This window comes from Anser cygnoides, chromosome 12 (genome assembly GCF_040182565.1).
Source record: "Anser cygnoides isolate HZ-2024a breed goose chromosome 12, Taihu_goose_T2T_genome, whole genome shotgun sequence".
Taxonomy (NCBI): Eukaryota; Metazoa; Chordata; class Aves; order Anseriformes; family Anatidae; genus Anser; species Anser cygnoides.
In genome coordinates this window covers 3,700,389-3,725,339 of record NC_089884.1, presented here as the reverse complement: position 1 = coordinate 3,725,339, position 24,951 = coordinate 3,700,389, and the positions used below count along the sequence as shown (strand labels likewise).

The 24,951-nt window shown below is 47.9% G+C and overlaps 1 protein-coding gene across 1 annotated transcript; it reads right to left on the bottom strand.

The window, feature by feature from the left end:
• Positions 1-1,259: 1,259 nt before the first annotated feature.
• Positions 1,260-22,385, bottom strand: COTL1 (coactosin like F-actin binding protein 1). The gene is made up of 4 exons (XM_067004285.1): positions 22,138-22,385; positions 21,733-21,815; positions 12,236-12,393; positions 1,260-2,607 (listed from the first exon to the last, which is right to left on the bottom strand). Exons 1-4 carry the CDS (start codon positions 22,212-22,214, stop codon positions 2,497-2,499), a joined length of 429 nt encoding a protein of 142 aa, XP_066860386.1. The 5' UTR covers positions 22,215-22,385; the 3' UTR covers positions 1,260-2,496.
• Between the last annotated feature and the right edge of the window lie 2,566 nt (positions 22,386-24,951).

The window sequence follows — 24,951 nt, the reverse complement described above, 5'->3', positions numbered from 1 at the left end:
CTGTGGATCTAATGTTGTTTATGCAATCGCTGTGCTAGCAACTGCAAGCTTGATATTCCTGTGATCAAAATGGGACCGCAGTATGGGAAATGGGATGGCAGTACCTCACAGAGGCAATTCAAAGACAGAATATGGGATTTGTATGGTCTGTGAACTGGACATGGGATGGTTATCTTGTACGAGTACTTTGAACACCCACTTCAAACCGGCGCAGAAGTGGAGGGCTCCCCTCCCAGCCCATCCAGCCACCAAGGGTGAGTTAGGCCTGGACGTGGGCTGCAGCCGGCCCCAACAGCGGCTGTCACAGAGGTATGGGACAGACATGCCCGAAGAAGTCACCTGGTGAAGATAAATCTCTAGAAAATATTTAGAGAGTCTTCAGAAAAAATACACTGTAGGAGGTTTATGCTGTCTGAGGAAAGCAAAGCAGCCGAAGAAGCCAGGGTGAGGCCTTTGTTTTCTCCGTCCCCAGAGCCACCTCACTGGAGGTAGCACAAGAGCCCCGTTTTGTCTTGCTGAGATGCCTCTGAGCGTCTGAGAGAGCTGTTTTGCCTCTGTGCTGAGCTCTTTCTTGAGCATTTCATCAAACCCCACACCACAGCTGTCGCTGACAAATTTGTGATGCTGCCACAGGCTTTGAGACCAGACCAAGGCCGGTGTCTCAGTCGCACCCCACAAGCTGTCACATGAAAGTTGATTGTGGTCACCGAGCCGATAAGGCAAAGCCTCAGAGCATCTCAGGCTCTCTGCAAAGCTCTTCCCCTTTAGTTATGCCTGTCCTTACTGTCAGCCCTGTTAGAATAACCATTATTTCACTTTTTCAGGGCAAATTTTAATAAGGTTAGGCCCAAATTTGACATGCCCCATGTAAGCCTGTGCAGACTTCCAAACTTCACTTCAGAAGTGTTGCTCTTGCTCCCAAATCTGTTCCTGACCTCTCTACATTTATTTTATGTGGGTGTGAAATTCTCTTTGACCTAATTACAATTCCCACTTCGCATTCTGGTGCTGGAAATTTAGAGGTAGAGGTGCTGAACAAAAAGTGTGTCGGATGCACCGTGGTCACCTCTGCCTGTCAGAGCAGAGACGAGCAGACAAGGGCTGCAGGCAGCAAGATCATTTTACATTTAAGCCAGTGTTTAATTCTCCTAATAGCACCAAGATTGCAAGAGCTCAGAGCCTTGCACCGAGGATTAACAGACCTCCTAAATTTAGCCTCGTTGTCGCAGGGAAGGTAAAAGAACAACAGAGTCTCTGAGAACTGTTCTTGAAAAACATTTATTTCTGTAATGGGTTTATAGCGCTGACTTCCAAGCCTCAGTACAACACAGTTTTCCCCCTATGCTTAGTTCAGGGGACAATTACCTTTGATGGAATAGAAGAAGCCACCCAAACAAACAGTTTGGTACCGAACAAACTGTGCCCAGGTTCTCTCTGAGCCTCTGCTGTTGAATTTTCATCCCGACTGGGACAGAGCTGCCCTGCTCCGTCCCTCGGTCACAGCTGCAGGGTGGTTCACTACCTGAAGGCCCCAAATAACGAAGATGTTGTGTTTTAACTGCAAAAATGGGGGTCATGGGCAGAGAAGGCTGCTAGGATTCAGCTGCTGCTATTCTTGCAGACATTTAAAAAGGAAATCTATGCGTTTCAGTTTCACCTCCTGAGCCCCAGCATTAGGAAAGTCAAATACAAACCCAGAGACCGATGTACACAAAATAGTGAACAAATGTCCAGACATTTCTAAGCCCCCCAGTTTACTGTGCCGTGACACCTCCAAAAAACAACAAAACCCTCACATTCAGATCATGTTGGATCTTATTTTAAAGAGGGAGGGGTAGAGATGCAGCACATAGCATAGCAACTGTCAAGCAATGTTTAAGGCAAATTTATTCCCATTTATTAAGAGATGATTTTTGTTTGTTTGTTCACTTTGTGTTTTAAGCTGCTAGGTAACATCTGAGCTGGACATTTAAGCTTAGACAATTTAATCAAAGTTGGAGTGCACTCAATTCAAGTTGATCTGAGCCTAGATCAGCAAAAAATATTCTTCCCCAAAATATCAGTGAGAACAAATTAAAACAAAAAGAAAATAATGGATGTTCACAACTTCCCCAAAACTTTCTCCCCTCAGAGACCAGGTTGAGCCCAACTAAACACACACACATGCATGCAGACGAAGAAGGACACAATGGCAAGCTGCTACGAACACAGAGCTGAATACGGACCAAAGCAGAGTGAAACCTAAATGCCACAGATGCGAGAACATGGACAGAGTTATGAGTAAAAAAAAATGGGGGGAAAATCAGAACCCCAGAGAGGGATGTTTCATGAGATGGAATGGAAAACAGAAGTCCGCTGTATGCAAAGAAAGGGAGTTCTTAGGTGCACACACAGAAAGCTGGGGATTTCAGTTGCCTCATCTCTCAGTTGTGTTAGTTTGTTGTGCCTTCCCTCTCCCTTCGAGATCCAGGTGATGGTGCCAGGAGGTTCCTGCATTTACTCAGTCTGTGCATCGTAATTTGCCCCCCCTGCTTTCTTCAGCTCATTCTTGATGTAATCCTCATCCAGCTCTTTGTGGTCACTGATCACAAATTCTTTGGCAAAGTTCTGCAAGAGATAAGAAAAAGACTGTTTATAAAGAGGACAGTTGTCCAAGTACTCGTATAAAGAGGACTTATCCTGGAGAAATTTCATGTCTACTACTACAGTCACCATCTCCAAGGCCTAATCCTGCCCTGTGCAACAGCAATTCCTAGTGATAAATGCCCAGGCTGGGCTATGTCAAGTTTCCTAAGCAGTATGGAAATTAAAAAGCTCAAAACTGTGGACCTTCTAGCAGCCACAGACCTTCAGTACAGTTGTGGGCAAGTCACTGATCCTGTTGGTGTCCCCGTCCTTCTTAGCAGCCCTTCTAAAAAAAGCCAGTGCTACAGTACACTACAGTAGCGTGCCCCACAGGCTGGAGGGAGGATGCTTTGATTAAAGACAGAGCAAGATGCAGACGGTACCAGGAGCAAATACATCTACTTCAGCAGATTTACTGACCCTTCCTTTGTACTGTCTAATTCACATCATGGCTAAAACCGCGATGCTGCACTAGACAGGCTCTGCTAATGGGCTTCGGAAAGCTCTGTGGTCTAATGATCCGAAGTGACCTTTAAGGACACATTTATCAGTACACTTGTGTACTGCAGGGCCGCTATCTAGCTCTTTGAAGGCTCTTTGCAACTGATGTGAGCTGGGCAAGCCCTAGGCAGCATGCTGTAATGTGAGGTTGGGGACAGAGAAAACCTTTCTCGGAACAGATCGCTGTGAATGGGATCGCACGGAGCCTTTAGGGCACTTGTCACCACGGCGTCACTGCGGTCAAGGGTTCGTTCCTTCATGTCCCTCCCGCCTCACAGCAAGGGTGCCATGCATGCGTGTGCACAGTCATTTAAGCAAACGTGCACTTTTGCTTCTTGCTTTAGCATTTTCCTTCACTTCCTAACCACAACTGAAAACATTTCATCCGTCTTTCCCTTCCCCCCGCACACAGCACGAAAAACGCAAGCACCCATCGCACTCTGCATGGCCAGGGACAAACGGCTGATGACAAGATGAAGGGAAATCCCTGCTGCCCTGCTGCAGCATCTCAGGGAAGCAGCAGCACCGGGCTCCCCGGGCAGGGAGAGCCCCGAAGGGTGGCGCAGGTTGCCTGGCAGAAGGAGGCGATGCGTTGGGAGATGCCATCGTCTTGTCCGGGTCTCCCCAGCGCTGGAACAGCCCCAGCGCAAATGTGGAGCAGGGATTTCTAATTGGTTTCAGACTCCGAGCCATGGGAGAGCTCTTTATTTGGCAGCGTCTCAAGGGTCTCGGTTTGGGATCACAGTTGGGTAAAGGAGGGGGTGGGGAAGGATTCAGCTTGAAAGAGCCTCAGCACCTCTTTCATGCGGTGGAAAAAATGGAAGGGGGAGCAAACCAGCTCCCTCCCCCCCGCCAGTCTCTCAGGCTGCAGCTGATCCTGTTTCACACTGCAGGAAATCCTCACTACCGAAGAGTTGCTCCGGGGGAGGAAGAAAAAAAAAAAAAAGCTTATAGCAGCCAGGAGGAGCCTTGTCTGCTCTGCTTTCATCTGTGTTCGGCTTTGCTGGTGTGAGGGCAGGCAGACGTTACAGGCACTCCTCCATGTCATAGCAGAGCTCCGGGAAGATGGGAAAGAAATTATTTCCTCAGAAAAAATAAATAAATATATATATATATTGGAAATACAGGCAAACCCTGAAAACATCAAATTTGGTCACAAGTCTGGAGCGTGTGTCCTATTTCCAGCTCTCCTGTGTGAGATCTTTGCAAAGCTCAGCTCTTGCTGAGGCTGAACCAATGTCTGCCACCTATGTGATGCTCACCGAGGTATGGTGCCCCAGGATTTTTGGGCTGAGCCTTTTCAATTTCTTCTCTGTGTACTAACAAGTTTAAGAAAACTTTCACAGCTCAGGAAACACAGATTATTTGGGGCTATGTGACTACAGCGCTAGTCTCTGACTTGGGTCAGTGACAGTTGAGTCAGGCCCATAAAATCATTTCTGAGAGGGATTCCATGAAAAATGTGTGTATTTTATAAATGCAGGGAGGGTTTCCTTCAATGCCCAGTCTGCAGAATCAAGCTGCTTCTGAAATTAAAACCGCAAGTCCACTCACATATTAATAGAGGGGAACTAAATTACATGTGCCACAAGGTAATTACAATTACTCAAATGTCTTCGCAACTAGACAGCTATCCAGATGATTCCTGGGTGATGAGCTGGGGGCAGCAGCCACTATTTCATGTCGATAGCCCCGAGACACCTTGCAAAGTCTGAACAATTTCCCCCTCGCAGTTGGCCAGATGGGTTATGTTCCCAGCCACTCGTAAATATCCTCTTAGCTGACCGGGCCACCCCTCGGGCCAGATCCGCACCCTCGGCGAGCAATCTGGGTCACTGCCATAAATAACTCCAGTTTATTCCTTTCTGTTGGCAGGTGCTGTTGGGGGCTTCTTTGGTTCTTTGCGCTGGTTCTCACCCACCACGATGTCTCATCAAGCCTGGCCCCAAGGACAGAAGGCGCTTCGGGTGAGTTTGCTGCCTGGCACTCCTGATTGCAGTGTCCTGCTTGACCTTCCCTCAGCCATAGCTCCTTCATCGCTCTGAACTGTCCAAGCTCTCTGGGGTTGAGCTTTGTGAAGACTTCTCCAGGGCACAAATCATAAGATGAAGGGAGGCATATAAGTGTTTTAGAGAGAGCTGAAAGCATCTGCTGCCTCCCGTGCCATCAGAGCAGCAAGGCAGGAGAGACTGTGGCTCTCAGATCAGGGGATCAAACACTTGTGATCAACAGCAGCACTTTGCAGTCAAGGACCATCTTATCCAGAGTTCACTCTTTTTTTTTTTGTCCCTGCTGAAACTGCCAGAATATAAAACTACTCCCAGCTGATTGAATTGGGTCTGATGTTAGCTAAACCAGGCAGTGGTCCTTATTCGGCATGACTGTCATCTGCAATTATAAATAACTGATCATAGTGAGCTGGCTCCTGCAAAGCACCAGGCAAGATCGGCGCTTCGAGTGGCTAGCAGCAATGCCAACAGGCATCCGACTTCGGTCGGATTTCTGCTCTGCTACCGGATTTTCCTTATGCCCTTAAGAGCCTCTTTCTTTCTGGGGTGGGGAAAGTCCCCGGTTCCTCTTCTCTCACACACAGAATTATCTAGTGCCTTTCAAGTGAACTGCAGAACTCTTACAGCTGCCTAAGGCATGGTGCATAACTGATGCTTGAGCCCTTACTTTGCTGACAAGCATCTTCATTTTACCTCCTCCACTTCCTTTTCTGTTCTCTTCCCCCAACCCCCAAGCTTTTTACAACCACTGCAAGCCCTGCAAGTGAATTCTGCCCTTTGTATTCATAGCAGAGCCACCAGCAGCCTACAGATAACAAAAACAATGATGCCATTTATCACTCCCATTTATCGCACAACAGTAACCAGAGTCTTTGCTTTGCCTCTTCAATCATTGAATGCGACGTAAAAAGTAAGGTTTACACATGGCTCTTCAATACACCTATCTAGCACACGCTTCACCCTGTGCCTGAGTAGCAGAGGGTCACAATTTTGTAATCCTGTCCTCTGTGTCAGCCCCCATCTGACACTGTGGAGACAAAGGGCTCCAACCACGCAGGCCAGGTCACAAAAACAGAGCCCGCATCTCTCCCTGGGAGGCATGAAATTTGTGCAGCCTTTCTCTTCCAGACAACTTTATGGAGGAAACGAAAAGGGTGGAGTAGATTTTCTGCCTATTCCAGGCTCTGAATGTCTAGCATATGGGGCCATAAAATTTCCCTGAGCTGGCCAAGGGAAAATCTGCCTGGTGCAGATACTGTACCAAAAAGGCCTACAGAGGCCCTTATAAATCCCAGCATGTGCAGGCCTGAAGCCAGAAGGAAAATCCTTATATCGTCTACGGACACATGGGTTTTTAGCAGTAGGGATGGGGCCAGGCAGTTGAGCAGCTTCTTGCTGTTTTTATTTATACTAGGCCTTGCAGGGGCCTCCACTGATGTTCAAAATCCTCAGATCCGCTGTGCTTAAGGTCCCCACTCCTATCCACTGAATACAAGATGACATCTCCCATTTTTCTTTTCCAGCATGGTGCGAATCCTAGAGCTGGGGTCATGGGGAAGAAAGGACACATGCTCTGGCTGCAGCAAAGGTATGTTCTAGAGGGGCTTCCCTGAGTGCAAGGAGAGCTATAAAGTAACAAGTGCCTGCAGCAATACAGCACCACTGCCCTCTACTCCGCTCTGGCTGCACCTAAGCTGCAATCAGCTGTCAGAGTCTAAGTAAAACTCTTCTCTTCCACTTTACTCCCTGCCAATTTTTACACGCACCAGTTCCAGCCACTGGGAGAAGCCAGCCCTAACCTCTGGCAAACACATCTCACAGGAATGGGAGCTGCATTTCAGCTGATCTGCAAATTCTTCCTATCTTGCTCCATCCCACTGGGAAAGTCACAGGGCTGTGTTTCAGATGTGGGGTGCTGGGAGGCTGCTTATCCTGGCCGAAAGAAATTACTCATAAAGTTACCGCCTTCGCTCGACTAGGAATAGGAATTCTTAAATCAATATCCATTTGCTATGGTCATTACAGTAAATCAGAATAGGAAAAACTGTCAAAAAGTACAACTGTGTTTGCCTTCCCAGCAGAATCTCACTCATTGTCCTGAGAAAGGCTGTCTTGAAACCAGTAACACACGAGTTTGATTTTCTGACTGCCTCTGACAAAGCTATGAAACCACTTTCTGTTTGGGTCACTGTACTGACATGAGAAACTCAGTGTACATACACAGAGTTATATATGTTGTGTCTGCCCCAAGACCAGGGGCAGTAATCCCACAAGTTGGTCCTTATGAAGGAGCAGCATCAGTGCAGTGTGGAATCCAAGGGCAAAGAGAAAGACCAACAAAAAGACCTGACAACAAGCTCCAAAGCACAAACTCAGTAAACTTGTTGACATCACTAAAGTCAGGCAAATTCCTCACCAAAAATAATAATGAATAAAATGCCACGAATATTTGCCTACAGTAACGGAGCTGTTTTACCCTGAATAAGATTTGGCAAATAACAGAGCGCATGATTCTGTGGGGGCAGGAGTGCTGAAGAAAACAGAGAAGAGCCAAAATTCATGGAAAATAAGACAAATGGGCAAAGGTTGGTCAGTTCCTTTGCTGAGACAGCTCTGCAGAGGAATTCAGTCCATCAAGAACTGAATTCCCCTGAATTCCTCTACACAGCCTAATGAAGGGTTAAAGTCTCCTGGTAGGAAATGCTGTCATGAAGGGAAATGAGTTCCCGGAGGGGAAGCAACACTCAGAGGGAAACAAAGTCCTGCTTCCAGTTCTTTAGCATCTACATCAACGACAGACCCTGGTAGCACTGATTGCCTCTCCCAGTCCCAAACCACGGTGCCTGGGTTTGTCCTTCCTCAAAGAAAAGCACCGTAACCTCGTCCCCCTGCCTCTCCTCAAAGCGAATGGGGCTGCATGCTGTGAGGCCTCTGCTGTACTTAAACCCCACAGCTGCCAGGTTGGACCTTGCAGGTATTTTTATGGCTGAATTGAACCTCACGCCACCGGCTGTTGATAACCACGCTGAGCAGCTTACAACAGCCTTGGTTTCTGGGCTCGGGCTGACTTATCTGTGTCTCCTGGGTCTCTGGGATAAAGGAGGTCAAAACGACAGCCCTCAGAGCTGAGAGAGTCTCCTGGATAGATTTGTACTAATGCTGAATGAGCCACAGCTTGTGCATAGAAAGAAGGCAAAAGGCAGAGCCGTGTTTACTGCCAGGGGCACAAAAGAGGAGTTTAAGACCAGCTTTGGATGATCTCTTTTACAGCCAGGTGAAAAATATGCCCAAAACCTTTCTCTTCAGCTGGTATCTACTGGCAGCTGCGTAGGGCCTTGGCATGACAGCGAGTGGCTCACGGCGCTCAAACTGCAGCTGTGCAGAGGGCACAAGGGCTGTGGGGTTGGCTGCACGTGCGGTTTACTGTAAGCATCCACCAGTTCACCCCCGTGCGCAAGACAGGACCTGCTACTGCCAATGGCAAAACTGATGAAGCCCTTTTAGTTTAAGTCATCCTTGACTTACTGTTTCATAAAATAGGTTCCTCAGCTGTAAGTGTAGACCATTTTAGATCTAGGTTTAGACTGTACCCCAGCAATGACCTCCCAAACATCTTAAACCACGGTCTGCAAAGCGTGGGATGTTGCATGCTTCTGCCCCCAGCCCTAGGCCTGTACTTGGCCTAGGCAGAAACTCAGTGGAGAAAAGGTACCGCATCCCCTTACTCCTTGGTTACACTTACATAGGAAAGCCTCCACACATCATTACCTAGCTATACCCTTAGGAAGTTATAAATACTTGTTCTCCATCCTGCCCTTACTTTCAACCTGCTCTCAGCTGAACTACTTGGGCCAAGTCTCAGGCTTGACCCAAGACTTCCAGCTGAGGTGAAGGAGAAAGGATGGAAAATAAAAAGCTGTGAAAATTGTTACTGGATGTTCCTTAAATGCAAAATGCATTTTTTTTTTCTGCAATCCAAAATAAATGCAGTAAATGAATAACCCACTTTCCAACAACATTAAAGAGGTAATAAGGATAGTCCCAAATAAGCAAGAAGACCTGATTCTCAACTAGTACAGATAAGGGGAACTGTACCAGATGAGATGTGTCCCTATAATTTTACAGTTATTGCTGCTAAAAATCAATTGTCCTTTCTTCCTGAGAGATTTGCTGTCCCCCTCCTCCGATGACTAGCTGCATTGCTTCCCAGCCACCTCCCCATAGATTTCCCAGCATCCCCCTTCCAAGGGACAAATACAAAAGCAAGGGCAACCCAATCCTTCTCCTTGCTTTATAACATTTCATCCTTTTGTTCAAAAGCCCATAATCTACTCTTCAACAGTTAATATCCCTTATGTTTTCCTTACGGCAGGTGCTTCTGGGGGACCTTTAATAATCACCACGTGTGAACACTCTTTATTGTACAGATACAACATGGTGGGGTTTGCTTGCTAGGCAGTATTCAGGCTGAATATTCTTTCACTTTGAGCGTCTCAGTCGAAGAACAATGTTTGTTGGCATTTGTTCAGGTTTCAGCAGAGCTCAACCATAGCTCATCAATGCGTCTACAACATATCAGAGAATACAAAGCAGATCTCCTCTCACAGGGGAGCTTTGGTCTTGTATAAGGAGCCGCTGTTGGATTTTGCAAATATTACAAGATAGTGAGCATCCTTCAAGTTTCATGGAAGGCATCTCAGTCTGAAGAGCTGTTGTTCTGTAATCCCAACCAGTCTCTTCTATAGATCACAAAAATCAAAGCTGTTACCTGCTGTATAAAAGTCTCCTTGTGCCACACTTCCTTTGAAGGACAGCCATGTTGCACAGATTAAGTGCACCTATGGGTCATGCACAAAACTGAAACTGCAGAGAGCCAAATTGTATGCAAAATCTAGTTTCTCTTCAAGGTTTAAAAACAAACAAACACAAATCTCACTTTAGGGTACTGCTTATTCCAAAAGATGAACAAGCACTGAGACAAATTTGTAGTTTATCATTACAGAAAACAAACTGTTTTTCTTTGTATAACCCACATCTCAAATAATCCCTGTAAAAATCAGAAACGAGGGTGACTGGAAATATACTTTGGAAGATGAAGGTCAAGAGAACTAGTAAGAGAGAAATAGCTCTGGGATAAATTCCCTCAACTAAACTGCAATTGGTCTTTCCTGTCTTCCTTTATTTTGACTACCTGCAAGGTCACATGCATTAGAAAAAAGACAATAGTACTACTTTAATCCCCCTCCACTTCAAGGGTTCAGCTGTATGGATGGATAGCTATCTCAGTCACTATGTACTAGGATTATGTCATACATCCTTTTTCCCCTTTACATTGGTTTTAAAACAGCCAGCCACTAACTTAATTTGCATGAAAAGACTGCCAAAGAAACACAAGTTACTATCTAGCCTCTATTTGTCCACAGCGTCTAGGCAATAGCATGTTTGTCCTGCTACATGTCTCCACAGTGATAAAAAGTGAATTAAAAATGTCTTCAAAGTAGAACTGGCTCTACCTGTGTCACAGGCTGACCTGTGGAGTTTCTGCATGGCTATCCAACAATATCCAAACAGGACACGCTGTATTCTTTCATGGTCTTGTAAGATGCTCACAAAGACATCTGTATAAATAGCTTTAATTTCTCTATAACAACGAAACTTTCCTATGGAGAGGAGATCACTGTTGACCTTACATTCAGAAACACTTTGGAATGGGTGATAGACATGGTTGCTGAATAAAAGTGTACCACCACGTTATATTGTTTTTATATTTTAGTTTAGATTAATTGGAATATGAAAACTTTTAAGTAACAGCCAGGAATGGTTAGTGTTCCGCTGGATTATTAACTCGCACAGGCTACTAATCAAATATGAAACAAGTGGAATTGCAAATAATATGTAGCAGACCTAAGAGACAGATCTTAGAACAGCAGTTGGGAATGCTATTCAGCTCCACAGGAATAAACTGTCTAAACATATTTTAAAAAATCTTGGTCTTAGTGACTCTTACGTGAGTCATTCATTAGTACCCTATAATTTCATCCCCAGCTGCAATAACACAATTTCATCTGCCTCACATGAACAGAGACTTGCTTTCCTGTCTCTCAGGTATCATCATGGAAGTCTCTGTTCAGAATGGCCCCCTCAGCATAGTTGTCATTTTGAAAGACTGTTATATTCTTTATGCTTTTTACCTAAAATATCTTCTGTATCATACAAACTACTAGTGGGGGGGCCTTCATTCTCATACTCCATATTGTCCTATTGGAAGATTCCCAGCGCAGCAAGAAAGACCTTGCTTTAAAAACATCTCCAGAGTAAACATGTTAAACATTAGCATCTTCTCTGTCTTTTCAGCAGTTCTTTGTACCCTTCCACAATTCGTGTCTCTCGTGGCAGTTGTTTGTTTTCCCTTGCTTTGACCGAGCTTGGAGCCCGACAGAGCGAGCACAGCTCAGCGAGCCCTGGGAGGCCTCAGCAGAGTTAAATGATATGCTCGGGACAGACAAATTTGGGTGAAGCTCTTCCAAGGTGTGCACTAAGCACATTTCTCTTTTTCGCTGATACGCCCAAGGCCAAACAGAAGAGTATTCAAATCTAGTTAGCTATTAAAAGCTGTTAGTTAATTGGTACTGATAAGGACTTCAGACTCCAGTTGATTTTCTCCATGAATACATTGTGCAGAGACGAAAGGCATCAAGAGAAAAGTTCACACATGGGCGTGGATTCTTCTGTTTAATTTTACCTGCTTAACTTAATAGTGCCTTGTTCTCTACCACTCAATGTTGTATTATTTTCATATCGAGGAAGCAGATTGGAAACATCTTAATGGTGACATGGAGTGGAGTTCATGTTCCCTCCTCATGAAATAGTGAAGGCAGCCTTAAGCTCAAAGGTGCTTCTTTATGTCTGAGTGCTCAAAAGGCAGATATTAAGTCTTCCTAGTAAGAAGACAGGCCCTAGGAAACTGTCTTCTTTTTAAAGGATTAACCACTAAGATGAAGGATGATCCAATCCTTCTCCCTCTCTCACCTTCTGCTGATGTTCGTAGAGCTACAAGCAATGAGAACAACTGGTGTTTAGAAGCAGAAGGAAACGGTTACCTGTACTACTTCTTTGACCAGAGTCTTGTCGGTCCCAGTTTTGGCTCTCTGCAGGCCACTGACATCCTCTCCAATCCAAGTGATGAGGGCAAACTTGACTCGCTTGCTCATGGCATCGCCAGTGGTGAATCGGACAAATCCAAACAATCGAACATCATCTGGAGGGACAGAGCAAGAGGAGTGAAGTGAGCAACAACAGAAACATCCCTGCCACACCGTTCTCTGGGGTAAGACTATTGATCCCAAATTAAAGACCAAGTCAAGGCACCGATACTTTGTTATGACAGCATTATTTTAGACTAACAGGGCAATACAGAGGCTCTGCTTAATTGTCCTTTGCTGGCAAGGTACACTTTGCTAGTGTTAGGTCTTCCTGGGGTGCTCTGAGGGACTGGGAGGAAGCTGGTTCTGCCAGCAGGCCCATGCCACACTACTGCACTGCTAGAAAGTCATGAAATGGCTCAAATACAGTCAACAGGCAGTTTAAGAGCACAGAGCTAACCCCAGTTACACATTCAGCCCAGAATTAACCCAAGTTATGCATTCAGCCAAATCACCGATCTGCATGCAGGTCACTGGTCAAGAAGGGAATAAAGTGATTTCCCAGCCTCCCTCTTACCAGATAGCAGGATTAGGATCACATTTTGTAAAATATACCCAGAAACTGGTCATGGTGCAGATCTGACCCTTTTCCTGACTTCCCTTCAGCAACATTTCTGCCTCACTTGTAGTATGAGCTTACATGAAGGAGAGGAGGAGAGAAGAAGAAGCTAAAGAAAATCTGCAACTGCCCCCCCAGATGTGCTTTTCTACTCCTTCCTAAGCCCTGTAGAGAAAGACCTTGGATTTCAAAACTGTTCTGATCGTTGCTTCACAGCTGGTTTCTGCTATATCAGGCCAGACTAGGGTTATTTAGTCTGGCTATATGTGTAAAAACCTTGTAAACTCCTTGTCTCGGAGAGTTTGATCTTTCACTGCAGGGTGACTCATCACCCGAGGCAGTTGGACGCCTTCATGATCACTGGCACTCGGAAATCGGGTGATACCATCCTCTGAGATCCCCAGCCCCGGTGGCATGCAGGATGCTGGAGCCTTCAACCAGGATTGTGCAAAAACAGCAGAACAGATGGACAGTTGTGCAATCGTGGAATATACCTAATCATAGCCACTTCATCTGTTATAGGTCGCTCAAGACCTTTTTAATGAAATGAGATGACTCAAAATAGAAGAGCAAGCTTGCTGATTGAAAAGAATCATATTAATTCTGGTTACGCTTGTTGTGACCAGTTCAACATGTTTCCTAGTTCCTCGCTGTCTTGACTACTGCTGGGTGAGAACACAGTCTCCAGGTGTAGTAATGTCTGCCAATATCGCCTTCCTTGGGTCCATCCCCTTCCTTCCAGCCCCAGGAGCTCCAGGGAATGAGGAAAAGCAGCTCTAAATTGTGCGTCCCTAGAAAATATGCTGCTAGAAATCAATACAAAAAAAAAAAAGAAAGAAAAAAAAGGAAATGTTCTTTAAAAGCTCACAGATCTCTGAGATTCTTAAACACTGTGTTTTGCCAAAGAGTCAGTAAAGACAACTTCCTTTAATGAAAGATGTCAAGGTTTAATGTTTAAAATTAAAACAAACCACCTATGTTCTTCCTATTTTGCTCTCTAGATATTTTTTGCCACTGACAGAGGACTACTGGGGAAAACTGGAAAATGTAAGTAGGGGTCTGTGAGCGTGTGAGAGTGTTTAAAACAAACTGCTCTAAAGATTTCAGATTTGAAACAAAGAGATATTCAAAAGATAAAAATCCACACGGATATTCTGAAGGAGAATAAGAGCCACGTGTATCGACAGTGCAGGCAAACAAAACTTCTTGCTCGTACCCTATTATTGGCAAGCAGAAGAAACCTATGGTGAGGCTCCCATTCCTGACAGTAAATCCTCTTGATAAGATTGATTAGAACAATAAATGAACCAACAGCCAGGAAATACCAAGGTGAAGAGAGACAGTAAATCCCCAAACGTTACTATTAACAGTTCTGTGGAAAAAACCTTGCTTTCCCAGATCTGATGCTAAAGGAGGCCACGTTTTGCTAAGAATTGTACTGGGGTTCCTATGGGAACCCAGTCCTAGAAGGCACTTTAAGGTCATCAAGTCCTGGCCCCTACAACGCTGTAAGCGTGTCACAGCCCTTCTCGTGGACTGATCACCTTCCACCTCGAGTATGTAGGGTCTTGATCCCTGCTCCTTCTACCAAAGACTATAACAAATTCTGAGGACTGCTTTGGAGGATCCACCTTTATAGTAAAAATAATGCAAAAATATAATGAATGTGAAGAATCCAAGCTTTTCTACAGTGTTTTCTCAACTCAACACAGAAAGGAGGTTGAAAGAATTTATCTGCCTGCATGAACTTTAATTTGAGGTGAGCCCACAGATCGCTGGAAGCAGCAGGTTTCTCTTCCTAGCAGAACAGTTCGAGTGTTTTCCCGTCCTGCCTGAAAGCAGCCGGATCTACAGCAGCTCTGAGAGCCAAGCCCAGCAATTCCCATGGGCTTTTGCCCATTAGATCACCTACTGCCCGGTGACTGAGCAACTCTTACCTCATCATGTGAAGTCCCACTAAGTTTAATGAGCAACTGAAGGTTAGATACGGGGCTGAGTCACTGCTTTTGGCAGAATCTACCTGGGGAAGATCTACCTGTAGGGGTTTCAGAATGAGTCCAAAGCTTGTTCAGAGCGATAGCAGGATCAAAACGCCAGTTCTTTTACACTACCAGGTTTCCTCTTTCACGGTTAATCAGCTCTGCCCTGCCACGCCACCTCGCTATGCTGCAAGTCCTCAATGCCATCAGTGTCAGCTCCGCGAGAAACCCCAAGGTGTTCCTCCTCCAATTCCTCCTCCCGCCCCCACCCCTTTTCACAAAGAAAACCCACCACTTACCCTGGTTTTGGGAATTTGCTGGGTGTGGGGAGGGAGTCTAACAAATCATAGGGAGACAGCAGATTTCCTCTGCAAGAGGAAATCCTGCCTCGCTCTATACAACCACCTTCCTTGTCACTAAGCCATGGATTTCAGGGCAGACAGAAGCAGTTAAAGAATATTATTAATAGATCTGGGAAATAGCAGCTTTATTTGAGACAATCTCACGAGTTACAAACAGCAGAAATTAACCTTAACTCCCACTAATATCACTGTTCCCTTAAGTATTGTACAGCAAGGCAATAGGGCTATACAAACAATGAGAAGTACAATGAATGCCTTAATGAACATCACTTAGTATTTTTCTCCAAACCTTTTACTTATCAGTAGGCAGAATTTCCCAAATATACTGATTAAGCTGCCCATGGCTGTCAACAAAGCTTGATGCTGAGCTGCAGAGATTTCCTTAATGGTATTTCTCGTTTTTTTCATCCACTCGAACCCTTTGTTTCAGCTGTGCTACAAAATTCCCCATTGGATTAAAATGCACTGACTCATCAGTAAAAGAAATTAGCTGCAAGAAAGAAACACACCATCAAATTTTCATGGTTCTTTGTCTTCGGGCTCTGAACAACCAAGCCAGAGACGTGCCAAGATAAGGCCACTGCTCTCAGCATCACCTGCCTGCTAAGTCAAGGTCAGATACAGCAAGGTAGCTCATAGCAAGGTCTGCTTTTGTGGTCTCTCCAGCACTGAATTACTGATAGCATATGACAGCTTTCATGAAGGATTTATTGCGTTTGTTTCAATTGTATTCATTTTAGATTCATTTGCCAATTTTCCATCTCTTCAGTCGCCCTTTCAGCCACGTGGCTAAAAGCACAGACCAAACCATCCCTACCTCTCAGCACGCTGTTATTTCTTCCTTCTCTGACGCTGTATGGAAGCCCGTGCATCTCTGATGCAGTACTGCCTTGCACCACGCAAACGTGTTCATTAAGTCATCTAAGACAAACATGTAACGTTTGACCCCGGGACCGTAACCACAGGGGCTGGAGCTGGGGCAGCCACCCATCTCCCTGTCTGCTATTTCAGCACAGGACTGACCCGATGAGTTGCTCCCACAAAAATTTAGGTGAATACTCCCTGAAACCAATTCCCGTTCATTGCTAGGGACATCCCCAGCCCCAGCTGGCGGCCGGGAGCTGGCTGGCAGACACGTGCCATGCAGGCTGACCCTGCTGGGGCACGACGCGCACAGAGCACAGGGGGGGCAGCAGAGCAGGGACACGCTGCAGACAAAGCCAGTGTCAACTTCCCACAGCCACCACCAGCCCCAGGTCTTCCTTTAAATAGACATTAAGGGAAAGCAGGCAAGGCGAACATTAAGGAGGAAAAACAAACCCAGTAGGAGACTGACTTGCAAAGCCCATTTTAGCAACTTAAGATGCTGCCAAATACAGATAAGCACCTATCTCATTATATGGCCTTGCGCATTTTTACAAATCTTTCCTACAACCTAAGGTGCCTATGTAATCTTGGCGATCTGTCTCTCAAGTCTTAGCTCCTGAATTTTATATACAGGCCTGGGTTTACTTGGCAATTGTCACGAGCCCCAAAGACCTTGTGTTTATATTAGAAGCTCATTCTATTTCTGTTTTCTTCCCAATATTTTATGTCAACCAGAAATGATTTTATAGGGTATTTATTTCAGACCAAAGATGTTCAGCTCTTCCTCATGCTGAATGCACTGTGTGTTTCTGGTCTGATCTTTTCAGACACATGAATAACTATCCCGTTTCACGCTGTCACTGCAATTATTTATCTGGACTGGGGCTTTCCAAATAGAAGGCTCATTATTTCCTTTGTCAGAGATGCGTTGAGAAATCAACTGTTCACACGTGGCATGTGGAGGAAGCAGTCAAAATAGTCTTCCAACCTCTCTACTACTTCATAACAGCATGCACATGAAAATAAATAAATAAATAAACAAATAAAATAAAATAAAATGAACTACAGTCAGAGACAATGCAGCGCTCTGCTGCTTTGTAATCTGGAAACTGAACCCAGCTGTCCAGTGCAGTCAGGTATTACTGATACACACGAAAGTTTAGGCGGATGTTTTTGACTGCTGACTTACTCTGATATCTCAGTCGAATGTACTCTTCTCAGCAACAGCATCGCCAGCCCAATTACAAGACTTCGAAAACAACAACAAAGCCCAAGAGCCTTAACATCCTTCCGTACAATAACCTTCAACTCTTATCTGTGTTCCTGGCTTCAAATCCACCAGCTCAGCTTTTTGCTTAAAAGTGTTCTCATGGCGTGTACCACCAAACACCAAATTAAAGCTCCGCCTGGAGCCAGGCCATCCGCAGAGGCAAGAGCTGTAACCGTGAAGTCAAATGGATCAAAAGCCTTGAATTAAGCCCTTGTTTAATGCAGAGGTAATCTGCACTGTTAAGCCCAACCAAAACAGCCCTTAGCCAGAAGACACAGGGGGTGTCTACACTGTGTTTAATGACCCTGACACAGTTAATGTCCTCAACTTATGGTCTCCAGACTCTCTGGGTCAGACAAAGGCCAGAGCTGTCACGCAGGGTGGTCATTACACGGGGCTGCAAGGGGAAGTGCCATCGGCGGCCTCCTCCTAATCTCCTAACGAGGACTTCACTATGTCAGCGGTTTAAACCAACCCGATGACTTTATTTTGGAAAAGACTGGAGGAGAGGTGTTCACACGTCTGGGATGGCCTTTGGAGGGCAGAGAAGACCGCTGCCTGAGGGGAAAGTAGTGCTGCAACCTCCCAGCCCAAGCATCTCAGCCATGTCGAGGCCGGCCACAGCCCTTGGCACGACAGTGACTGACGTGCCAAAGTCCAGGGTTCAGGCTGGGCTTCCAGCACAGGTGTAGTCCCGGGCCCCTGAACAGAAGGGCACTGAAAATGCTTCCCTTACCATGTGCAATCACAGTCCCCAAACAACGGAACAAGGAAGGGATGATAGTTTAATTACGCAGTTCCTTGAACTTCTCTGCCCGTACATAAAGCTGGGCAAAAAGATTAGGAAGAAAAAGCCCCCAGCCCAGTATGTGTGACGTGGTTCTGACGAGCAACACACACCTGGGAACGGAGCAGGATGAGCAATGAAACCTGCACGGGACAGAGCAGGTATGGCCCCGCTCAGGGCACGCACCTCACTGCCTCGGTGGCTGCACACCTCGACCTGTCCTGTGCTCATTGGGCTGCAGGTCCGTGGAGCTGGCTTCTAACGTGGTCTTTTCAAACTGCTACTTCCATTAAAAGAAGCAATTTCAAGCAATTTCTTACTTCGCCCTTTGTCCTCAACCGCTCTTGCTCCCTGAGGAGGTTTACAGAATCGGTAATGGGCTGGGCCGCGGTCTGCATGAAAAGGGTTATGTACGGGGGAAATAAAACTGAAAACACACCTCTGCGACCAACAACCCCCTGCAGCCCTTCCCAGCCTCTGCCACTGCACAAGACGGATATCCACCACAGGCAAATGCCTTCCCAACTGGTACAAAAGCCCTTCTTGGTCTCCGAGCCACATGAATTAGCACACACTGACACCGCCTGCTCTGTAATTTAATGCCCCGGAGGGAAGCAATATGTACAGCACGCCAAAGGTGCTTTTCATAAGAATGCTTATTAGAGAAAGCAGGGGACACAGCTGTTTGCCACTCAGAACAGCACCAAAATGGATGGTGCAGTGAGTGGAGCAGAGCAAGCCCTGACTGAGGGGCTTGGTGCTGCTCTGCACACTGAGGTTTTTCCATTCCAGCTCGCGCTCTCACCTTCAACCACCAAATTATGCTCAGCTTCTACCAGAGGCAGCTGCAGCACGCTGTGGCTTTCAGGGCAGTGTTTTTCACAAAACAGGAATTCGAAACAAGGAAGGAAGTTTATTCTGATGGCGGGGTTCTTTTTTTTAATCCTTTAATCACATTTTCTGAAGCTGTTCGCATTGATAGCAGCCCTTGTTCCCTCCAGCAAAATGTAGAAGGAGATGAGATAGGACCAGGAGGGAAGAGATGTAGCGATAGGGAGGAATAATATTTAGTAGCTCTTTCCATCTCTTCCTACTCTTTTTACTGACCCTGTTTCAGCAGAAATATTCCAAGCAGCTTTACTTCATAGTAACATCTGGCACCTTTCTTCCAGTTGGGAAGCAAAGCTGCAACTGCTGGCATAAGCCTTGGGTTTTGACCATGTCTAGTGGTCCAGGTGAAGGGCAGCTGCACGGATGGAGGCACCAAAACTCGCATCTCCTCCTTCCCCAACCGCTGCCCTCAATTCGAGGGTGGGGGAAGATCCTTTCTGGCACTCAGCCGGGAGCCTGGTACCTGAATTTCCCTGCTTCTCCAAGCCTTGAGCAACCTTGAGCAGCCGGGCTCCAGAGGAAGGTTTGAGAATAAGCTCTTGCCTCTGGTCTGCCAAGGAGCAGCCCGTGCCAGGTGCATGAGGAAGGAGAGAAAGCAAGAGAACCGAGCAGCTATGAGGGACTTGGCTCCACATCAAAGGCTAATAGGCTACTTCTACCCCACTGATGCACTTTATTTAACTCTTCCCTTACCATGCTTATGCCTAAAATATGTGGAATTTCCTTTTTTGCTGTAAAAATGCTTCAGTACTCGGGTCAGCTTGCCCCTCTGTTGATATAAAAAAAGTTTCCTTAAACTCTGTCTGCTTTAATATCCTATTTTATAAGGGTTTGACACATGCAAGCACTGGCAAGAAAACAAAACTGGCCATATTCCAAAGCGCAATATGTGCCTTCAATAGCTGTTAGACGCGTCCTACCCAACCCAACCGGTGACTGCTCTCTGCCAAAGGCCTCTGCTCCTTATCCACTCGACAGAAGTATTCCCTCTGCTGCAGAAGGGACAGGAACTGTTCCTGAAGAGGGTACCGCTCCAGACCAAACATTAAAAATCAGTTCAGACAGAGTAAGAGAGGTGCTCCTTAAAAACAAGGAGAAAAAGTAAACAGGGAAGGTTCCTCTGCAAGCCTCAGATGTCTGGAGAGAGTGGAGGTGCTCAGATATCCCAGCCACAGGAAGAGACAGATAACAGGGCACTGATGCTGAAGCTGCTGACCTCCCAGGAAAAGTACTAACCCTTCAGATAACGTGGGCATGAACTTCAGAAGTGCAGAGCCCCAGTTTCCCTGTACGCTGGGTAACTGCTGTTTGCACACTCAGAAGAGTTGGGTGGGAAGGAGTTTTTGGGATACAGGTATCAGCACTTCTGACGTCACCTCTAGGAGGATTACTTTCGGTTTTGAGGTCCCAAGAACAGCTAGAATTGAGTGGCTGTATTAATCCTGGCAAGACCCCACTGCAAATGTCAGAGCAGAGCAGTCTCAGCCCTTTTGATTTAGTGACTCCTTTCCGAAGACTACAATGTATTTTTCGCCTGTGATATTTATTGACTGCTCAGCCCAGCCCTGCCCTCGTTAAGTTACTGGAAGTCCTCCTCTCCATTCAGTAAAACACAGCTGAACCCTAGGACTGGAAAGACCGACTGGGACAGGCACCAGCATCTCCACGGATGTGGGGCTCTGACTGCAGCGCCTCCGGGGCTCGCCACACCTTGAGAAGGGAGAATTGCTCAATACACCGTTCCTTTACAGTGCCGATACATAACTCAGGAATTACAGATTAACCATAATACTTGGCTGTAGAGTAGCTGGATGAGGGAGGCAGGCTTTGTCAGCTACAGAGCAGTATGAGTTACGAATGCTTTATATCTCGTACCACTTTGTGATATCGTTAAACAGCCGCCAAGACGGGGAGAACCACACAACACCCCCAAGAACTTATTCCGAGAGGAATCAAAGCGCGCTTTTGTATAAAACACATCAAAAGTTAAGATCGGATGAAGTTAAATATTTGTCCGCTTATTTTCGTTCTCCCCAGGCTTTGCTGCTGCTGTTAATCACCCACATCCGACAGTTAAACAATCAGCTGCCACGTTTAAGGCGAGGGCCGCAACTGGTGCGGTTGTGCAAGGCACGGCGGCGATTGTTCCCGGGCTGTATTGTTCGAGCCAGCCTCTGACTACCCGCTCTCGCATTTCATGTTCTTAAAAAATCTGAGCAACCTTCTGCCCGCGGTTACCTGAGCACGAGGAGCGGGGTTTACAGAAGGATTTTATTGCGGAATATTCTGTGCGACTGCGTTTTTATAGCCCCAGAAACGGAGCGGTTTTGCGCTCTTCGGAAAGAGGCTGTGCCCTCGAACTGCAGTGCCGAACAATGGGAGCCTTGCTAAGCCAGCGTCGGGTCTCGTTTATAGCTGGGAAGGAACGGCAAATTGTGGAAAGGGGGGAAAAAAAAGCCCAGGGGACCTTAGGGCTAGGGGTGAGACAAAGGACTGCTTGGACTACGGACTTGAGCGAGTTGCTCCCTGCGACGGCAGGAGACCCGGCCGTGCGGGACAGGGCACGGGGCAGCAGCAGCAGCACAAATTGCAGTTCCCCCAAGTTTTCTCCCATCTTTTCCCCTTTGCCCTGGGCAGGGAGAAACGCCACTCGCGCCAAAGCCAGCGAGAGGGAGCTTACCTGTGCACTTCCTTTTGAAGGTTTCATAGTCTACCCCTTGGTCTCCGGGGACGATCGTGGAGCCGTTGTATTTAAATGTCACCCTTTGGGAGCGGGGAAACAGAAGGGGGGAAGGAGATATTTAAAAGTCAGCCTTTGGGGACGGGGAAAGGAGATATTTAGGAGAAGGGGGGAAGGAGATATTTAGAAGTCAGCCCTTGGGGATGTGAAAGGAGAAGAAATGTAAAGGCTGCCTATATTATATTCCAAGAAAAAACCCTTTGGAAAGGGGAAGGGGAGGAGAGGGTGGCACGGGGGCAGGGGACGAGGAGCGGGGCAGCAGCGGAGCACCGCTGCCTTTGCGGGAGACCGAGGGGGTGCCCGCGGCTGGGGGGGGGGGGTGAGGTTGAAGTGGGGGCCACCTACCAGTTCACCTCGGTGGCATCGTCCCGGACGAGGTTGTACGCCTCCCTGCACGCCTCCTTGTCGATTTTGGTGGCCATGGGGACGTCCTGGAGAAGGGGAGGATGGGGGGGGGGGGGGTGGCGGGCGGGGAGGCGCGGAGCTTGAGGGGGGGGCCTCCGCCGCCGCCTCTTGCTGCTGCAGCCCCGCGCAGCCCCGCACCGCACCGCGCAGCTCCGCACCGCACCGCTCCGCACCGCGCAGCGCCCGGCCCCGCTCCCGGCCCCGCTCCCGGCCCGCCGCTGCTGCCGCCCCCGGCCCGCCCCCGCCCCGCCGCCGCCTGCCAATGGCTCGGCGGCCTCAGCCCGGCCTGCCCCCGGCAGCCCCGCCCGGGCTGCCCGGAGCTGGAGGGGGGGAGAGGGGGAAAAGGGGGGGTCTGAGGGGGTGTGGGGGGGGTGGGAGGGGGGTGGGAGAGGGGTTTAGGGGGATGTGGGGGGGTGGGAGGGGGTATGGGGGGTGGGGGAGGTCGTGGGGGGGTGTGAGGGGGGCGTGGAGGGGATGTGGGGGGGTGTGGGGGGGTATTGGGGGTGTGAGGGGGGCGTGGAGGGGATGCGGGGGGGTGTGGGGGGGTATTGGGGGGTGTGAGGGGGGCGTGGAGGGGATGTGGGGGGGTGTGGGGGGGTATTGGGGGGTGTGAGGGGGGCGTGGGGGGGGTATGGGGGTGTGGGGTGGGTGTGGAGGGGTATGGGGGGGGCTGTGAGGGGGTGTGGGAGGTGTGGGGGGGGAGATGTGAGAGGGTGTGGGGGGTGTAGGGGGGTGCGTGGGGTGAGGGCGGGGGCTGTGAGGGGGGCTGTGGGGGATACAGGGGGCACGAGGCTGTGTTTTGGGGGGCCGAGCGCCTGCTTTGGGCTCGCCGCGGTGATGCGCGGTCCGGCCGCCGCTATTTTGGGAGCCCGCCGTGCTTGGCTAGCCCCCGGCGGCGGGAGGAGGAGGAGGAGGAGGAGGAGAAGGAGGAAGAGGAGGAAGAGGAGGGAGGAAGGAGCGGTGGGCGAGCGGCGGCCCCGGGAGCAGCGCGCTGCGGTGCCGCAGGCGGCCGGGGGCTGCCCGGGGGCTGCCCGGGGGTCGGGGCCCGCAGGAGCCGGGCCGGGGGCTGCCGGCGGCAGGGGGGCATCGGCCGGGAGCTGGGGGCGGCTCCGTGTGTGTGTGTGTGTGTGTGTGTGTGTGTGTGCGTGTGTGCGGCCGGGCCCCTTTCGGATGGAGCGATCTCCCCCTGCCGGGCTCCGCTCCCAGCGCTGGGGACTTAAAAAAGAAGAAATGCACCCAGCCGGCGTCAGCCCCGCTGGTGGGAGACGCTGATCTTGAGGCAAAATGAGGCGCTTTGTCTGTAAGACTGCACCCACAGAAGCACGGATGGGTCCTTGGCTTAGCAGAACGCAGCTTCAAAGAGATGTCACCACACGTTGTCGTGGCCACAGATTGAATTTACAAAACAAGTACAGGGGTACACGTTAGCAGGCTTCTACCAAAACCTGGGAGGCTGGATTTTTGCAATTTTAATAAAAATATGCATCCCGTGGTTAAAAAAATATTGCTTTTATTTCAAAGTTTGCAATGTGATGTTATTTCACGTAAAGATGTCGAATGTATGATTTGTAAATGTCAAGTCTGTAGAGTTAGGAAACCTCATTACCACAGTTACTCGGCGCTTCCAGAGACCTCGGGGAACAAGATCACCGGTGCGTGTATTAATTGTAAGATCCATCATTTACTGCCGCACAGCATGAAGCCCTAATCCTATGGATTGTGTAAGAAGCAGCAGCCTCTTCCAGAGAGTCCCGAATGACGTAAGGCTTGCTGTAGCGTCAGGGCCCAGAATGGGAGCTTATTGCTGCAGTGCCTCCCTGTGATCGAGATGAGGTCACAGGGAACAGAGCAATATTCCTGAAGTCAGTACAAGTGTAGGACACAGCGTCTGGGTGCATCACACAGTACCTTTTCAGACTGTAGACTCCAGATGATATTATAATCACACATTAATAGGTCTGAATTTCTATTGATTTTCTTTTGGAACTGTCTTTAGGAACACTCTTCCTTTTTTAAAAGCCTTAATGCTGACCATTATCTGCTTGCTTTTTTTTTTTCATAGTCTGCATTTATCATCCTTTGGCACTACCTCACTGCTATTTATACCTGTAACAACTGCTGGTTGTCCTCCTCTCTTCAAACTCGTTCCTCAGCTCCTGGTGTTTCCTAGGGGAGAGGTGGGTGACTGAAATGTCATTTCCCTTAGAAGGAGAAAAGCTCAACCTCTTTCAGGCCCCTGTGACCCAGCAGCTGGAATGTTCAAATTGCATTCATTAGGAACTTTGTGATTCACGCTTTTAAGTGACATACTCAGCCCCCAGAAACACCTGCCTTCCTTGCAGGACCAAACCTCTTCTCTTTGCGTTTTTGTTTTTGACACATTTTCATGGACTTAAAAGAAGCACATGGATTCCCTCAAGGAAATGTCTCCAGCTAGCATTAATTGTTGGATAGGTGGGCTGATGTTCAGCTGAGCAAACAGGATGGCTTTGCTCAGCTGTGGTCCCCTGGGAGGTTTGATGTTCTGCTGAAATAATGTTGCTAGTGCCTTGCTCCTGTGGTTCTTTATCATCATATGTTTTTGCTTCTTTTCTGATGTATATGGCTATCTCCAGTCCTGCTTGTCCATCTCTAGTTTCTCTGTGCAGGAACAGAGAGAACAATGGGGGGAATAACACTGTCATTCAGGAAGAGGTGCCTATGAATTTACAGATCACAGTCAGCATTACGGCTGACACCAAGGTAACTTTTTTA